This window comes from Pempheris klunzingeri, chromosome 18, assembly GCF_042242105.1.
Source record: "Pempheris klunzingeri isolate RE-2024b chromosome 18, fPemKlu1.hap1, whole genome shotgun sequence".
In the NCBI taxonomy this organism is placed as follows: Eukaryota; Metazoa; Chordata; class Actinopteri; order Acropomatiformes; family Pempheridae; genus Pempheris; species Pempheris klunzingeri.
The window spans coordinates 19,116,372-19,133,218 of record NC_092029.1 but is presented as its reverse complement, the minus strand read 5'-3'; the positions used below and the strand labels follow the sequence as shown (position 1 = coordinate 19,133,218).

The following is a 16,847-nucleotide window of genomic DNA, read 5'->3' as shown; positions in this document are numbered from 1 at the left end:
CAAGGAATATAACGTCTTTTATTGTTCATTGCTCTGTGCACGATTGAGAAATTTCAATCCAAACAGTACATTTTTTTTAGTTGTATAGAGTTGTATAGATTTTTTCATGAGAGAATTCCTTTGGCAGACTTATCAAATAAATACACCAAACTTAAGGACACACAAAGCTGATGCTATACAGCAAAACGTTGTCAGTTAAGGAGACGAAAGTGTGTTGGTTTAAGTTTCCCCCGGTGGTTGTTGGGCTCAGTTTGGTTTAAGCCCTAGCATTTTCTGTCTGGCGCAGGTTTATGTAAGTATTTATTTTAAAAGTGGACCCTGTATTCATTTGTGCTTTTCGAGGGGAGATCCAGATTTGAGAAGTCTTTGCTCTATTGTCAGTCTAAAAAAATGTACAAATCAACATTTTTCATGTAGTGATACATCAAAGATATGCCCAAGATGATTTTGTTGTCCAAAAATGAGCCTAATACTGATACTGATTTACTGATTTACACATTATCCATATGAAATGCATTTCACTGAGCTTTCCTGATGATGGTGAAGACGGCCATTGTCAGAACTAAGATCCCTGCTGCACCACCAATCAGAGCTCCTAGAATGCCTCCTTCCAAGTTCAGTTCTTCACACATTTTGCCAGTGTAGTAAGTCGTCTGGCTTGATGCACATCTGAAAAGTAGCACACATCATTTTTGTAATATGAAAAATGATTTCCTTAAGCCTGACTTATAATAAAGGTTGGGTTGGTTCGTATTAAATCTTGCCTTGTGAGCATGACAAAGAAGGGAAACAGCTAGCCATGCTCTGAAGTTAAAAAATTGATTGACCAAAACACAGTGCATCTAGTTTGTTTACTTGGTATAAAAGCACAAATGTAAAAGTCAACATTTGTGGTTTTGCTGTAGCTAATCTTGGCGCACAACAATGTATCTGTCAACCTTGGGGCAGCAATCTCATGGTGATGACAAGACTTCAAAAAAGTCAGGTTCTAGCTTAAATTTTTCACCAAGAAATAGTTAAAGTACACAGCTCCACATAAAAACCACAAACTGGCATACTAACATTTCAGTTTGTGTACATATTGAAGAACTGTTTCTTCAATATGCCGCTGCTGCCTAATATAATATCTGATGCTGCTCATGTGGGGATTCTTGAATCCTTAATGTTGAATTCCTGAATCGTCTTAATTAAAGAGTTCGGTCTAGACCTGCTCTTTATGTAAAGCGTCTTGAGATGACAATACTATGAATTGGCGCTCTATAAATAAAGATTGATTGATTTGAAATGAAGGCCCGTCTCGCTGCTTCGCTAAGCTGTGCTATGGTGTCGACTCCATACTTAGCACACGGACTAAGTGAGAGTGGCATAGATCTTCTCATCTTACTCTCAGCAAGAAAGTGAATAAGCACTTTTCTTAAAATGTCAAGTAATTCTTCTGAGCACACTTAAGAAACAACAATTACAATTTCTAGTCTTGAGTTGAGAAATACCTTAAAAAAAAATAATAGAGGCCCACAGTAGCTCATTTACTGAGCTTAAAAAGTGCTGGTAGACATACACTGTTGCCCATCAAGTTGGAATAAAATGTTTTTCACCTCTTCTCATGACAATGTGATTTATTCTTGATAAATAAAGTGTAAATCTTCTCAACTTTATTGATCAAACTCTTCCAAACATATCACAGTGAAACTTAAACCACAATTAACCAAACTGCAAACTATGTATTCAGGCTTTAACTAAATTGGGGGTATTGAACAATTATTCCAACTTTATGGGCAACAGTGTATTTTTGAACTTGGCTTGCTGTTTTCCTCTGCTTCCAGTCTTCATGCTGAACTAACTCCAACTGACTTTTGGCTCACAGTTAAAACAGTTAGGGGTGCTCTCTCTCATACTCTCTCTGTAAGTGCTTAATTGAGATTGAATGTAAATTTGTATCATTTGCAAGAGAGGACTGGCCAAATTATCCCCAAAATCTATAAAAAGTTAGTAAATTGCACATTCACTAATGCAAATACAAGCACATACCTGCATGAGGCTTTTCCTTCACTCTCCACACACACGCCTCCATTAAAACAAGGGTTGGGATGACAGGGGTTAGTAGCCCGTGGTCCTCTGTGTTTTGGAGCGTCCAGTCTCATTTCCTCCTCACTGACTGGCTTCCGATCTATAATGTCATTACCCGGTGCCACCGGCGGTTTGACAGGCACCTCGGTCTTGATCAGGTGGGTCAAATCTAATGAAACAGCAGGTTGACAAATCAACTGTGCGATGTTAAATGAATGGCGAGATTTTAATATGTTAGAGAAAAGTTCAACAGGATTTAAAGTAGTCTGATATGTCTGATTGTCACCATTGAAGTCAGCGGTGATGATGAGGTCATCGTTCTTGAGGAAGCTCCTCTGGTCCAGATGCTTGTGAGAAATGAATGTGCTCCAGCCAGAGTCTTCACCACGGTAGCACCCGCAGCTGTCATCAAACACTGCTCCTGAGGTAGGTGTTGGTCTGTTCCAGCGGGGATCAGTGTCTGGACACACACACACACACAGTATGCAGCTCTGAATTAAACATATTTGTGAATGTAAAGGTAGATCGTTCAGAAACAGTTTTACACTGCAAAATCAGGAGATAATTCTCTTTGGGTTCATCTGCACACATTCCATAGCGACACCAACACCTTTCATATTACACAGTCTTTGTTCAAATAAAAGCATTGACTAGTTCAGCTTTAAGAATTTGATTGTCGCTCAAAGGTCATTTGAAATGAGGACTACGAGATAACAATGCAAGATTTGAGTCCTGGTTGATTTGCCGTCAGCTGTGGTTACTGTCGGTGATTGCAAGTATGTTTTAAGATATGGCCTCACAAGTGTATCTGGAGAGAAATGTTGTGCTTCCATTCACCTTCACTGTACAAGAAGGAAGCAGAAACCTCAAAACCTCTTCTAAACATCTTTAATCTGGTTAAAGCAACCCTTTCATTAGGCTAGTGAACTATCTTTCTTCAGTGGCTCAGACCTACCTGTGGTGAAGCTCCTCGTAGAGGACATCCTCAGTTTTACATCATGGTTCTGGTCCATGGCGACAATGGTTGCCTGCCTGTTTATGGCTGGCCACTGCATCACTGCGTCATTTTCTCCACTGCAGAGGTGCAAGGTCATTCCAACGTACTCTTTGTAGGCGCTGTCTTTACCATTTGGGTAAACACTGATACCGAATGAGTAGCCCTCCGAGTTGTAGAAGCACTTGCTTTTGACCGGACTGCCAGGAGGAGTGGTGGCAAGAATGCCAGTAAAGTTGTGGATTTGCCAGACAGCATTTGGGCACACAGTCTCAGTAAGAGTGATGTCATCAATTAAGATGGCGCCTGAGGAGGTGGATGATCCTCTAATGCCTTGGAAGAAATAGCGGAACTTCTCTGTCACCTTGAGAGCCACGCTGGCTATTTTCCAGGCATCATCCCCATTACCTGAAAGACAGAAAGCAGGTGATTTACTGCCTATTTTGAATTTATTGTGCAGCATTTATTCATCAAAAGAATAGCTAATGCTAAATGGATAGAACATTTTTCATTTTTCAAGTTTTTCATAAAAAAAAAAAAACAATTTAAGTGTCAACATTTTAATATGCACTGTTCAACAGCCTATGGTGCCATGTGAATGATAACATGAAATACCTGTAATGGTGTGGATCTTCCTGACACTGCCTGCAATCTTGATCCATATCACCAATTTGTCCCCAGCTGCTCCGGTCATCTTGTAGAAGAACTGCAGGCACTGCTCGTCTCTCTTGGGGTAGAGGACACGTGACTCCAGCGAGGCGCTGTTACCTGCTGCGCCGGTGGACGTGTCAAACTTCATGAAGTAGCCAGAATCTACAGAGAGAAGCGGACACCGGTACATATTTTGTTAAATTAGTTATCAAAAAGAAAGCTGCTTGGCTAAAAAAAAAAAGCTAGGAGGCATTTTAATAGTGTCGTAAGAAAAGCAACTGAATGAGATTTTAGATGAGGCTGTGTGTTATTCTGAGAAAAAAATAATAATTGATGTGCATCTTGTTGAAGAATCACCTCATTGATTCAACATAGACTTTCAAAAATAAGTTTTGGAGTTTTTGATTTCATATTAATGTAATTTCTAATGTTATCGACCTATGGAAAGACATATTAGTTTGACAATTCTAGCATATTATGTTCTTCAAGTGACCTACCTTAGTATTTTTGTGTAGTAAAATGTCTTAATCTAAATGTTTTTGTTGACTGTATAACAGCTATTGTTGCGGAGAATGTAGGGATGTAGGGAGAAAACCCTACATTTTTAAAAAGCAAGATGGATCTTCCCAAAGGTTATTAATAACTTCATTTGGATCCTCCCCTTCCAATGCAATGCAAAAACATTTTTTTCATCACAATCTATTTGATTACACCATTTTTCCTTTTCCAGATTATTTGAGATTAATGTTTGATAAATCTTTGCATGCGATCTAGAAAATGTGCTCAGTACCTCTGCAGCGCCCATCCAGGGTGTGGTCTGTATCAGCTGGACTGCTCAGTGTCTGGACCCAATCTGCATTGTCCTGCTCATTCTGGATCATTCCACAGATGTTGATGAGCTCAAAGGAGCACTGGTCCAGGAGAGTGTGTGTGTTGGCTGGAACGGGACAGTTACCAAGAGTCAAGCTCCAAAGCTTAATGCTTTACAGAATGCTTGAATGTGTGTTGGAAATATGGAGGATCTATGTAGCCTTTAGGCAGGCTCGAAAGGAGACACTCACCACAATCGTACATGCGGTTGAGTCTGGTGATGTCCACGGCACTGAAGTCCAGGCGCTGCCCGATGACCTCATTAAAATAAAGTATGGTGGTGGTGATTGTGGGGATGCTTTCGTTCTTGTTGAAGGACAGTGGTCTGTAGTGCATGATGGACTCATAATCATATGGAGTGTTCATGTCAGTGATGAAGTCATCCTCGTACTTGTTGAAATTATGCTCCATCCCTGTGAAGAGAGAATATCATCATCATGTAGATAGTCCAGCAACAGTATAGCAACTCCTTTAAACAGTACTACCACATTTTTTTACACAAAAAAAAAACTTTGTTGGACAGACAGAAGCAGGAGACAGGGGTAGAAAGGCTTGTGACATGCACCCCCTCCCAGACAGAAGACAAACCAAGCTTTGTGGTTATGTGCTATGCGTCTTAAGCATTAGGCTATCAGGGCTAAAATTGTGGCTGCAGCCCTAAATTAAAAAAATAAACCCACCTTCTTCAATCTCGTCCCACCAGATTTTGACATAGTCATCTCTATCTGAGCGAGACTGTTCGTGGTAAAAGCCCAGAGCATGGAGAAGCTCGTGCTGCACAATGGCCTTCGTGTCACACCTGTCACCAATGGACACATTCTGGCCTTTTTTATCATCTCCGACAAATGACCAGCATCTGAATTAATGAGTAGAAAATAAAAAAATAAAACAATTAAGGTGCAGTTAGAGCTTGAAAAAGCATTTATCACATCAGCGTTTCCTAATCTGTAGTCCTCGACGCCTCGAATTTGATGACTCAACAGCACGGCCTATAAAGTTGGGCAACAGCCGTGCTCATTCCAGAGTCAGTGTGGCGTACTGCGGCTCACCCAGACAACTTGGTGAAGGAGAGGTAGCTGGTCTCTCCCTCATAGGGCTTGAAGTCCACACAGGATCTCAGACGGTATTCCTCAAAAGCCTGGAGGATCACACCTTTAGCATTCAGCTCTAGAATAAAAGAAATGAATTTCCAAATCAGTACATTTCTCATACTCAACTAATTATTTACTGGTAGAGGTGCATGGTATACAGCGTACCTAAAGAATCAGTTAAGATATAGGGGATGGGAAACGTCCATCTTCTTGTTTGATCAACGATTGCATTTCTGCTGGGCTGCAAGACACATTCAAAGTGTTGAGCATATACTTTTAAGTTCTTGACAAACATAATCTCTACACAGAGCTTCTGTATACTTACATCACCAGCAATGTCTCCCTCATACAGGTCTTTTAAACCTAAAAATGTGATAAACACTGTTAAGCAAATGTAAAGATCAGTCAACTGATCACAGTGCATGTGTTAACAGCAGAGGGGGATTAAAAAGTATACCTCTGTTGATCTCAAGAATGTCTTCCCGTAGTTCACCAGCATCTGCATCATCAACTGGAAGATACATTCATTGTTACAGCCAGTAAGGAACAAACTAGCTTGTTTTTATGTGCATATGATCAATAAGTCAATGGGAACTAACCGGTAAGTGTTGGAACAGCGGGCACCTAGCACACAAACAGGAGTATTCAAACCCTCTATAGCGACATGTTTTTCAATTTCTGTTACTTAGTGCGATACAATTTCAAATACTTCCTAAATCTCCTACCTTAAAAACCAGAAAAACTCCAACCAGCGCAGCAATCCTCCTCAGACTGTCTCCAGAGACCATGTTGGAATCCAGATAGAAACATGCTTCTCTCACCCCAGTGTAAATGTATCCATAAAAACAACAGCTGGAGGGGAACTTTGAGCAGGATAATAGTGTTTAATGAGTAACAGACATGTTACACACGTCTTCTCCACCTTTTATATGACCAACATGCCATCGGTGTTCAGGTGATGGCAGCAGTAAACTGTCGACCCAATACTCAGGCAGCAGAGTCAATAATGGATTGATATGAATGGACCTTAGGTCCAATAAAACAGCCAGCTGTGCTGATTATGGGTTTGATCTCTGAGCTCTCTGTGACTGAGGTTAGTTCTACAGAAACCAATCTTGCAGAGCAGGATAATGGGAGGTACTGTCTATTTGTGTCAAAGCCATGTCCTCTGTGTGCTTGGTAAAGAAACAGCTTTCACTAAACCCTCCTGTAATGATTCATTAGAGTAACGATGCCTTCAGGTCGTGTATTGAAATGCTTGGCAGTGAGGGTAAAGTTGTAAACAGCACAGGAAAGAAAGTGCTGACACTTCAGTCTGTGGTGCCATTACACCTGCAATACCTGATAAGGTGCTTTGTTTTTCCTTACCTTATATTTACTGCACTGATGTGTACAAAGTGTCAAGCTGGTTTAGTTGATATTGAATGGTTTTATTATTACACTTCCATAAAGTTCAGGCACTTTGAAGAAACCGATTTAGAAATCGATGGTTGAAAGTGAAGCAGCAGAGGCCAAACATCCTGACTTTTAATCCCAGTATGGGTCAAGCCAGTAAGACTGAATTTCCATGTTGTTACCCTTCATTCATTCCAAATTCTTGTTGAAGGGTGGCTTGTGTTTTGCCCAGACACACTCACTGACATGTGAGCTGCTGAAGTGGTTTCTAGGCACAGCTAAGTGTTCCACATTGATGAAAGGAATATGTCCCAATAAGAGTTGTTAGTTCTATTTAATTCATTATTTTACATGAATGTAGCTAGATAGATAAATATGTAGGAAGATGACCATTTCTTACTGGAATCCTGTCTAATCGGCTCAGAGTGGTCACTTGTTTTCTAACAAGGGGGGGGATCAGTGGAGACTTGGTTGAATATGTGAATGTGTCAAAGATGCAGGATGGTTCAGAGGCCTGCAACCAGGCTCGGGTCAAGTTCCAGCAGCAGCTGGAGTCAATATAACGCATCCAGTAGGTTCTTTTAGTCAAACCGAACATCATCATGTTGGGTCTCGTTTGTTAAGTTTAGTTCATGTGTCTGTAATATTGTGGCGTTCAACTTATGCTTCTCGTTTCAGGCCCCTTGACTTCCTGCCCTCGTATGTTTGCCGCTCCTGTGATTGTCTGCCCCACCCTGAGTGTGTCCACCTGTGCCCCCCTCCCTGGTGTATATATTGTCTGTGTTTTCCCCTGTCCTGTGCCGGATCGTCTTGTGTCCTTGTGTCGAACGTTCCAGCATCCTAGTCAGCGGTTTGTGTCTTGTTGCGAGTGTTAGATTCAGTCAGCATTTTTGGGATTATGCCTTGTCTTTGCTGTTCATATTCAACAATAAACTGCACCTTTTTACCATCTGGTTGCTCATGTCCGTTGTCTTGTGTTTTGTCTTTAGAGGTAACAAAGTACCTGCAGTGCCTCAGAATTATGTAACTGTTAGAGGCTGTTTGAAGAGTAAACTGATTTCAATGTGTTAAATGAGAATTTAAGAATAAAGATCAATCATGAAGCATCTTATCTATATCATGTTGAGTATCGTTGTATTATATTGACTCACTGCAAATGTAAACACTAGTTAAGTATACATAAGCTGTAATGGTCACTCACTTGGCAGCCAAGACAAAACTAAATAAACACACCATTTTTCTATAGTAGCTTAATGTATTGGCTTTTATTAAGACAACAATTCAAAAAGAAATACCAAATGATTGTCATGCAAATATTTTGACATATACAGTGCTTAACAAATTTATTAGAGCACCACCCAGTGTAAGGTGTTTGCCTCCCCTGCCCTAAATTAACAGTATTGCTGATTACCAAATTATTTTTTTTAATTTCTGTAATGGTGAAAAAATAGATCACACACAAATTTAATCCAAAGCAAGTCTCTGGGAACAGCTGGGAACTATTTGGAACTCAATAACAAAAGAGACGGTCGAAAAGTACATGAAAACAATCAGGGCCAAAGGAGGTCAAACTAAATATTAAGATTTTTGGTTAAAATATATGAAGAAGGACTATTTAGTTGTTCCAGTTTGTTATTTGCCTAATAAATAATAATACAATGTTTAATTTGAAACAAGTTGTTGACAGATTTCTAAAATATTTGTGTTTTCTCGTTTTTATGACAGCTGGTCTGATCAATTTGTTAGGCACTGTATATTGATATATATATCATTGTATGTTTTGTAAATCATGTGTATAAATCTGATATCAATGTCACAGCAGTAATTTTCCATCCTTTCTTCATCTTCATGGGTTGTTCTCCTCATCCCAGCTGCATATGTTGCATTTAATCATTCTATGATAAAAAACAAAATGTAATTCCATACGACCATGAGCAAGTACACTACATGTGTGATGTAAACTCTGAAAATACAAAAGCATTTCATGCCTTACCTCCACTTAACCATGATAGAAATCCTGTAAGACTTTACTCCTTTGGCTTAATGGGAACTTCTGTTTTGATCAGCGATGCTACATCTGCAGACAGAGAGATAATTGCTTGTATGTCTGCACCCTGGTGGGCAAAAACACAAAAGTATCGAACGCAGACCACTAACCATCAAAGTCGATGAGGATGATGAGGTCATCATTCTTGAGGTAATTACGCCGCCTGAGGTCAAAGTGCTTGACGAAGTTCCTCCAGCCCCGTGATGGACCTTTATAGCAATCACAGGAGGGGTCACGCGTGCCCACCTTGGAGGGATCGTCCCAAAAATATTTTCCATCTGATGCTAGAAGACACAAAAAGGCAGAGCCACCATGTATGTTGAACATGGTTACAATATTACATCCTGCAAGCAAACTTGTACCTCTGTTATATTTATTTTGCAGCCTGTTGAACTAGTTTGTATGATGTCATCGTAGTGCCCTGCCCTTGTCTGTTTGGTAGAAATGGATAAGGAGCACTTACTCTTCTTCAGATCAGTAGTAACACTGCGAGCTGTAGACATCCTCAGCTTAATGTCTGAATCTTGGTCCATCACCACCAGGGTGGCCTGTCTGTTTACTGCTGGCCACTGCATCAGCACATCATTGTCCCCGCTGGCTAGGTAGAAGTACAGCCCGGTGTAGTTCCCTGAGTAATCATAATAACTCGACAAAGGAAAGACACGGACACCGTAAGCGTAGCCTTCGGGGCTGTAGAAGCGAGGGCTGTCAATAACCGTGTCGTTGTCAGCTGTTTCCATTATCTTGGAGAAGTTCTGGATCCTCCACGCAGCGTTGGGGCAGCGTGTCTCGATCAGGCTAATGTCGTCGATGTAGATGCCACCAGCAGATGTAGAGGGATCACCGCGCTCGGCTTGGAAAGCGTAGCGGAATTTAACCCCTACCTCCAATGGGACATGGGCGATCCTCCACGTGTGGTCGGAATCCGCTGGGGGAGAGGGAAGGTTGACAGATCTTACTATGTGTGGCAGTGTTGTTTGTTTGCTAAGCAGTGGGATAGTGAGGACGTGAAGTGTGCATAACATTTTGGGAAATACTCTTAATGGCTAAGAGTAAATGCCAAGAGTTCGATGATCCATACCACTCTAATATCCACTTGGTATGAATCCAGAGCCAACAGGCAATTATCTTAGCCTAGCATCAAGACTGGAAGCAGAGGGACCAGCTTGCCTGGAATCGCCTGGTCACCTTTGGATGTACCCAGGCAAACAAATGTTCACATGAGCATTTGCTTAGATGCAAACTATTTACTGTAAAGCTCCAGGTAGATGCCGGGAAATGTGTCCTCTAATAAACATTTGCACTTAATAAATACCATAAAAGGTGTCCATCTTCCTCATTTTACGAATGGTGCCCGTGCCATCATCCATCTTGACCCAGATCACCAGCCTGTCCTTGGGGCTTCCACTCATCTTGTAGAAGAACTGCAGACACTGAAGCTTCCTCTTGGGGTAGAGGGTCCGGGATTCCAACAGAGCAGACTCCCGAGGCTCCCCAGTCATGGTGCTGAAGTGCATGAAGTACCCGGAATCTACAAAGCCAGACATTATAAGACAAGATATTAGATTATGACTTCATTTTTGCTCACTTCCTTCATGCTCTCTGAACAGAGATTAAACAGTAGTTGGGATTTTATAGGAGAAATAATTGAACTCTGACCTCTGTGTGTCCCCGGGAGTGTGTGATCCTCTACCCCCACACTGCTTTTAATATGGACCCAGTCAGCATCATCAGAGGGGGACTGTATCATCCCACAGATGCTGGCGTGCTCAAAGACACACTGGTCCAGCAGGGTGAGAGGACCGGCTGGGATGAGACGGGGAGAGTTTGGAGAGCCATTTAAATGTTTTGGCCCATTTTGTGCTTAGCAGACTTTCATCCACACTGAAACCTACTTCCTAAAGAGTGATTGCATTCTAACCACTGACAACGTCAAAGAAACAAAAAAAAAAAAAAAAGCAGATGAAAATACCATGATTGGAAATTTTACGTACAGCAGTTGTACATCCGGTTGAGCCTGAAGGTGTCCATCTCGCTGAAGTCTAGGTACTGGCCAATGATGTTGTAGAACTCCGGGATTTTGGTGGTGACAGTGGGGAAGGATGGGTTCACATTGAAGGAGAAGGGCCTGTAATGCATCACAGACTCATAGTCGTATGCCGTGTTTTGATCAGTGATGTAGTCATCGTTGTATTTATTGAAGTTGTGTTCAAGTCCTGCGGAAAGATTCCACATTCAGTTAGTCGCTGCTATCCTCATTTCTGGGTCCAAGTATCTAAGTAGATAACATTCAATTTCATATCAGTAGCCTTACCCAATAATAAAACGTTGTCATAGAAGATGAATGACAAAAAGGAAGAAAATGACAGACCATTAAGGAATAACTAATACCTGGTGTAACCTGATCCAACCAGATGTCGACGTAGTCGTCTCTGTCCGTGCGGGACTGTTCGTGGTAAAACCCCAAAGCGTGGAGAAGCTCATGCTCAATCACTGCCTTGTGGTCACAGCCTGACCCCAGAGACAGAATCTGGCCGTTCTGCTGATCACCAACACTGGAGAAACACCTACAACGGCAGAAGTTGTACATTAAATTCCAACTTGCACTTCTGTAAAGTTTGAGGAATGAATGTGCTTATTTGTGCTTTAGGATGGAACAATCAGAAACTTACTAATTCACTCTCTCTTCATTCACTCTCTGTGATAAGATGACTCAAAAAGCCATAAACACACTGATGTTTAGTTTAGTTTGACTTGGCCTGGTATGACCAGTAGCTTATTGTGGCTAACGTTAACTGCAATAACACTTTTTAATGCTTTAAATATTCTGTACCACCATTACTGAGCCAGTTTTCTGGCTTCATGACTGTACCTCGTTTGTAATACTGCTATAATAGCTTACCACTTTAGCACTGAACATTGTCCGGTAACTATCTGCTGAGGCTGCAGTGGACGCTGTTCAGAAAAAGTCCCTGAGGTGGCCACTGTTTTCAGTTCGGCAAAATCGTGCACTGTGAAGAACTGAAATCAATGCCGTTTGAGCAGACAAATAATAAGACAGCCAGAGTCATACCCTCCTCTCTTTTCAAATTTGATGAACGTCTTTTCTCCCTCGTAAGGCTTAAAGTCAATGCAAGACTTCAGGCGAAACATTTCAAACGCTTGATGTACGCAGCCCTTGGCATTCAGGTCTGAGGAGTGAAAGACACAGTCACAACAGACTCATACTCGTATGACGTACCCACAGGACATTCTGAAGAAAAACTCACCCAAATCATCCCCCAGAATATAAGGGATTGGAAATTTCCATCTGTATTTTTTGTCAATCAATGCATTCCGTCCTTCCTGTAGAATAAAAAGCACTTTATCAAATCTTGTTATCTGAAATAGATATTATGCTGTAATTACTCAAGAGCTGGAGGACCAGCAGTCCCAACATGTGAGAGGATTAAGCAAAAACATTTTTCTCAAAAGTAAGTCCCCATCAAAGTACAACTTACTGGAATCAAAATGTCCCCTTCAAACAGACTGACATCTGAACCTGGAGCAAAGGCACAAAACACAGATTATATCTGAATCTGCACGACATATTCGATATATTTGACATATTATTCCATCGTGCAGCAATGAAGGACTGAAATGTTGCAGCTCACCCAGGTTTAGGATAGGGTTCTCATCCTCGCCATTCTCATACACCTCTGAAACGAAAATACAGACACGTGTCAGAGTCTTTTCACAGCCTGTGAGCGACTGTTCTTTCAAAGACAGATTTTTTTTTTTAACATACCGTGTACCTCGGGGAAAACGGGTATCTGGAAAAAACAAAAGCAACATAAGCCATCATACAGTTAATGGCCATATCGCACCAAGCTCACTAGATAATTAATGAATTAACCAATACTTACACTGTGTGAAGTGGCTAAAACCACGAGTCCAAACACTAACAGCACTCTCTCCATGCTGCTGCTTTGGTTTGGATATGCAGATCGACAAGATATGACTTTTAAGCCCCTTAAGTTTATGCCAGCTGTAAAAAAGTGACGGACTTTGCCTCAAAAGTGTTACTGATTAGTTGGCTGATTTACAAAGTGCTTGTGCATGAGCCGGAGTGACGTGCACTTTGTTTTGCACTACCTGTGTGTGCCATAAGGCTCATTGTCTGATTTTATTATGGCATCTCATGGCACTCATCTCATGTCTTCCCAGCTTATTCATGGTGCGTTATGTTAAATAATTTATCTGATCTAACAGCAAAAGGTTAAAGCTTCACTTGAGATTTTACAGTTGTTTTTTTTCCAGATGTGTCCAGATGTGTCCAGATTGCCCCAGCATCTCAAAGCTATGCAGATGGGTTTCAGACTTGAGGATCTGAAAATGACTGCTGGACTTCAGTAAAAGCAGTGGTGCTGTTATGTCAGTTGTTCACTAATGATCTAATTCAACCACTAGATGGCCACCCAGGCCAGGCCAGCACTGATCTGGGGTTGGATCCTGGTATGGTCTGGATCAGGAGCTACACACACACTGAGATTGACTCCAAGTGAAGTGTGGCTCAGTTTGGATGTGGAGTAGCCTAGCATGTCTCCTGTCCTAGCAGTTTCAGTCGCTTTGATCAAGTTTCCACAATGCAAATCTCTTAACACCACATCTCTTGTGAAGGGGTTCTAGTTTTACAACACACTTAATCAGAATAAGTTCATTTTGAAGCATGCTGTTCGGGAGTTAATAAGCGCTACAACTTTTAGCTGGTTAGCTAAAGCTAAAGCTAAACCTGTGCGAAGAATGCTAACTAGCTATTCACAACGGGAACCACGTGTCATGTGGTAACGCTAAATGTCTAAACGAGGAGACACTGCTGGTGTCCACAGCTTTTTAGAGTTTTAGCCACAGCTAACCTCAGCCTGGCTCATCGGGGCACGGCTTTCAAGCGCGTTAGCCACAATTAGCAAGCCACGGTGCCGCTAAAGCCAAGTTAGCAAACCAAGTATCGGCTCTGTGCGTAGCCGAAGATGTGAAAGTGACGAAATGTTCACTTCCGGGAGATATTTATTGACATCAGCATCGTGTAATGAGACAGCGTAGACGAGGTGGCCGAGTGGTTAAGGCGATGGACTGCTAATCCATTGTGCTCTGCACGCGTGGGTTCGAATCCCATCCTCGTCGTTAGCTTTTTGATCATGTCCTGCTAAGACTGTGTTTTTAGATATTAAGCCAGCATCAGAAAGCACCACAGCGTTTCTCTTTGGTAGTTCACATTTGTATCCATTCATAAAAGGGTAACATGTTTACTGGGTTCATTTTGTTTTTATCACATAGAAAAAAAAATTGCAATGCTGCACAATACTTTATTTTAAATAGTTCCGTTTGAACATCACCATACATTAAGCAAACACCACCACATTATTAGCTGCACCGCGCTCCTTAAATGAAGGCAGCCCTCCTTCCTTTGCCCTTTTATTCTTTCAGTTTTTGTTTTCGTCGAAATGATCCTCATCTGCTTGATATCCTCTGTTGTGACATCCTTTATTTCCCCGTGCATCAGCAGGGTCTCTTGCATCCCCCGTGGCTCCGTACAGCCTCCCGTCCGGTCCCGGAGAGAGGTGGGTCCTCTCGGCCTGTCCCTCCCACAGGCTGCCTGGGCCTGGTGTCGTCTGCAAGTGAAGTGAAGGAGAAGTCTTTAAGATGACACAGTTTAGCTGATATAGTCTTGATAGCGTGCTTGTTTCGGTGTTACCTTGTGGTCCTGATGATACTGATCTATGGCATACTGGTATTTGGCTGCATTCAATCCTAATGCACCAGCTAGTCTCTCTCCGAGGAAGTCACAAGCTGTATTTTAGGAACAGTGACTCAGTGAGACTGTCTTCATGGTGAAAACACACCTGTTGAATACTTTCAGTGTATCTAACCGTCACGTTACGTACTCAGCAGTGAGACCCTCCCCACTAGAATGGCCACGTTCTTAAATGAGAATCTAGTCTGAGAAATAAGAGACAGAGGAGAGAAAAACAAACAGATGACACGACGGCTACTTACTGACTTTTTACATTACAGTTAGTGTCTCACCGTCTTTGCTGGTTCTCTGAAAGGAGGTCTGTCTGATGACTCTTCCTCTTCCTCTTCCTCTTCCTCTTCCTCTTCACTGTCTTCTTCCTCCAAAGTTTCACCGCTGGAGAAGTAGATGATCCTCTGGATGGATGTGGATCGACCCCCACGCTCCGTTTCCTGGGTGTCGAGCGATGTCTGACAGATTGGACAGGTGGGTTTGTTTTTCTCTTTCATTTATCTGACACGTTACATAAAAGTATTTTTTTTATATATACAGGGTTCACAAAAAGTTAGAGATATTCGACTTTCAGGTGAAATATATGGAAAATACATATTAATATGCTACAGTGATATTATATCATGAAAGTAGGACATTTAAGTAGAAGCATGCAATGGTAGTTTTATTCATCTTAAACAATTTATTGAAAGAAAATCTAACAACAGTGGTAGGTAAACCACAACTAAACATGTTCAGTGTCTCAATAAATTGGGACGTGGCCAAAGGACGTCCACTCCTCTCCTTTCTGTGACTCTTCCAGTCTCTGTATCACTGTTCCAACCTCCTGATGACACTCTGTGACCCTCTAAGCTCAGTGAACACCTCCGTCTGAGGACTTCCTGTTTGAAGCCTCCAGTGTTGAGGTGCTGCTGATTAACTGTTAGGTGTCGTCTTGGTCTCATGATGTCAGAATGTGAACAGCAGGATGAGGAGGACTGTTTAAATACCAATTCTAACTGAAGCAGGAAATGTATTGGTGGTGGCTCATCCTGAAATTTCACCTGAAAGCCGAATATCCCTAACTGTTTGTGAGTAGTGTGTGTGTGTGTGTGTGTGTGTATGTATATATATATATATATATACATACAGACTGCACCAGGCTCCAGACTGAAGGTTTACAAAAGGTTAGTCACCCAGAGCTGCTGTAAGTTAACCTACCAGGTAAGTAAGCCTAAGCCAACACTGCTGTTTGCCTCGCTTCATTATTACAACACTTACTTCCTGGTGACTGTTGTTCATTCTTCAGATCTTTGTCACTCCGACGCAAGAAAAAAAACAGTCACTTCTTTCTCTTGTTGCAGCTGTTTTGTGTGTCAGTCCACTGTCTCTGCTTTGTGGAGGAAAAAAAAAAAAAAAAACCAAGTGCAGGATGTTACAGGATGAGCTGCGACACCCGAGACGCCAGAAAACAGAAGTCTTTCCACGGGCCAGTAGTTTGGGAGTTGTCACAGTAGTGTTGTGCACTCGGTTTCAGTCTCAGGCTTGAGGGGCTGGACTTGTTGCACAGTGTACAATGTTACGGTTGATTTGCCAACTGAAATGTTTCTAGTATTCCCCCTTGTGTTTGTTCACCAGGTGGCCGAAAAGTCAGGTCAAAACACTTGTTACGCTCTGTTTGATATCTGCGTGCTGTGTGTGTCTGCTTGTTGCTGCAAAATATTCATGTCACTTTTTCTGGATCATTCCCTCACACTCAGAGATATTACACTTCAGAGCATTACTAAGAGTATCTGGTTACTACTTAACAAAAAAATAAATAAACTGGATAAAGAAAAATTGACATGTTAAAAGGTTAAATTGTATATTACTGGACTGTGATTATGATGATTTGAAACTAAAAGTTGAATTTTCAAGCTTCGCCACCGTTCGAGCACTAGTTCATACAAGCATTACAAGTGGTATTCC

The 16,847-nt window shown here is 41.6% G+C and overlaps 3 protein-coding genes and 1 non-coding gene across 4 annotated transcripts; 1 reads left to right on the top strand and 3 right to left on the bottom strand.

Moving 5' to 3' along the window:
* Positions 1-4: 4 nt before the first annotated feature.
* mep1a.2 (meprin A, alpha (PABA peptide hydrolase), tandem duplicate 2) lies at positions 5-6,510 on the bottom strand. Its single transcript, XM_070848857.1, has 14 exons — positions 6,399-6,510; positions 6,273-6,297; positions 6,131-6,184; positions 5,999-6,036; positions 5,839-5,914; positions 5,632-5,749; positions 5,263-5,438; positions 4,774-4,995; positions 4,503-4,649; positions 3,677-3,874; positions 3,023-3,469; positions 2,354-2,527; positions 2,029-2,236; positions 5-669 (listed from the first exon to the last, which is right to left on the bottom strand). The coding sequence occupies exons 1-14, from the start codon at positions 6,459-6,461 to the stop codon at positions 519-521; spliced, it is 2,097 nt and encodes a 698-aa protein (XP_070704958.1). The 5' UTR covers positions 6,462-6,510; the 3' UTR covers positions 5-518.
* A 1,808-nt stretch (positions 6,511-8,318) lies between these two features.
* mep1a.1 (meprin A, alpha (PABA peptide hydrolase), tandem duplicate 1) lies at positions 8,319-13,113 on the bottom strand. Its single transcript, XM_070849586.1, has 14 exons — positions 13,021-13,113; positions 12,903-12,927; positions 12,769-12,813; positions 12,616-12,656; positions 12,385-12,460; positions 12,189-12,306; positions 11,507-11,682; positions 11,110-11,331; positions 10,775-10,921; positions 10,431-10,646; positions 9,579-10,043; positions 9,226-9,399; positions 9,062-9,145; positions 8,319-8,963 (listed from the first exon to the last, which is right to left on the bottom strand). Exons 1-13 carry the CDS (start codon positions 13,072-13,074, stop codon positions 9,096-9,098), a joined length of 1,809 nt encoding a protein of 602 aa, XP_070705687.1. The 5' UTR covers positions 13,075-13,113; the 3' UTR covers positions 8,319-8,963; positions 9,062-9,095.
* A 1,083-nt stretch (positions 13,114-14,196) lies between these two features.
* Positions 14,197-14,278, top strand: trnas-gcu (transfer RNA serine (anticodon GCU)). Its single transcript has one exon. It is a non-coding gene; the product is annotated as a tRNA-Ser (tRNA).
* A 162-nt stretch (positions 14,279-14,440) lies between these two features.
* LOC139218121 (protein FAM177B) lies at positions 14,441-16,361 on the bottom strand. The gene is made up of 5 exons (XM_070849671.1): positions 16,161-16,361; positions 15,182-15,358; positions 15,040-15,094; positions 14,850-14,944; positions 14,441-14,766 (listed from the first exon to the last, which is right to left on the bottom strand). Exons 1-5 carry the CDS (start codon positions 16,179-16,181, stop codon positions 14,578-14,580), a joined length of 537 nt encoding a protein of 178 aa, XP_070705772.1. The 5' UTR covers positions 16,182-16,361; the 3' UTR covers positions 14,441-14,577.
* Between the last annotated feature and the right edge of the window lie 486 nt (positions 16,362-16,847).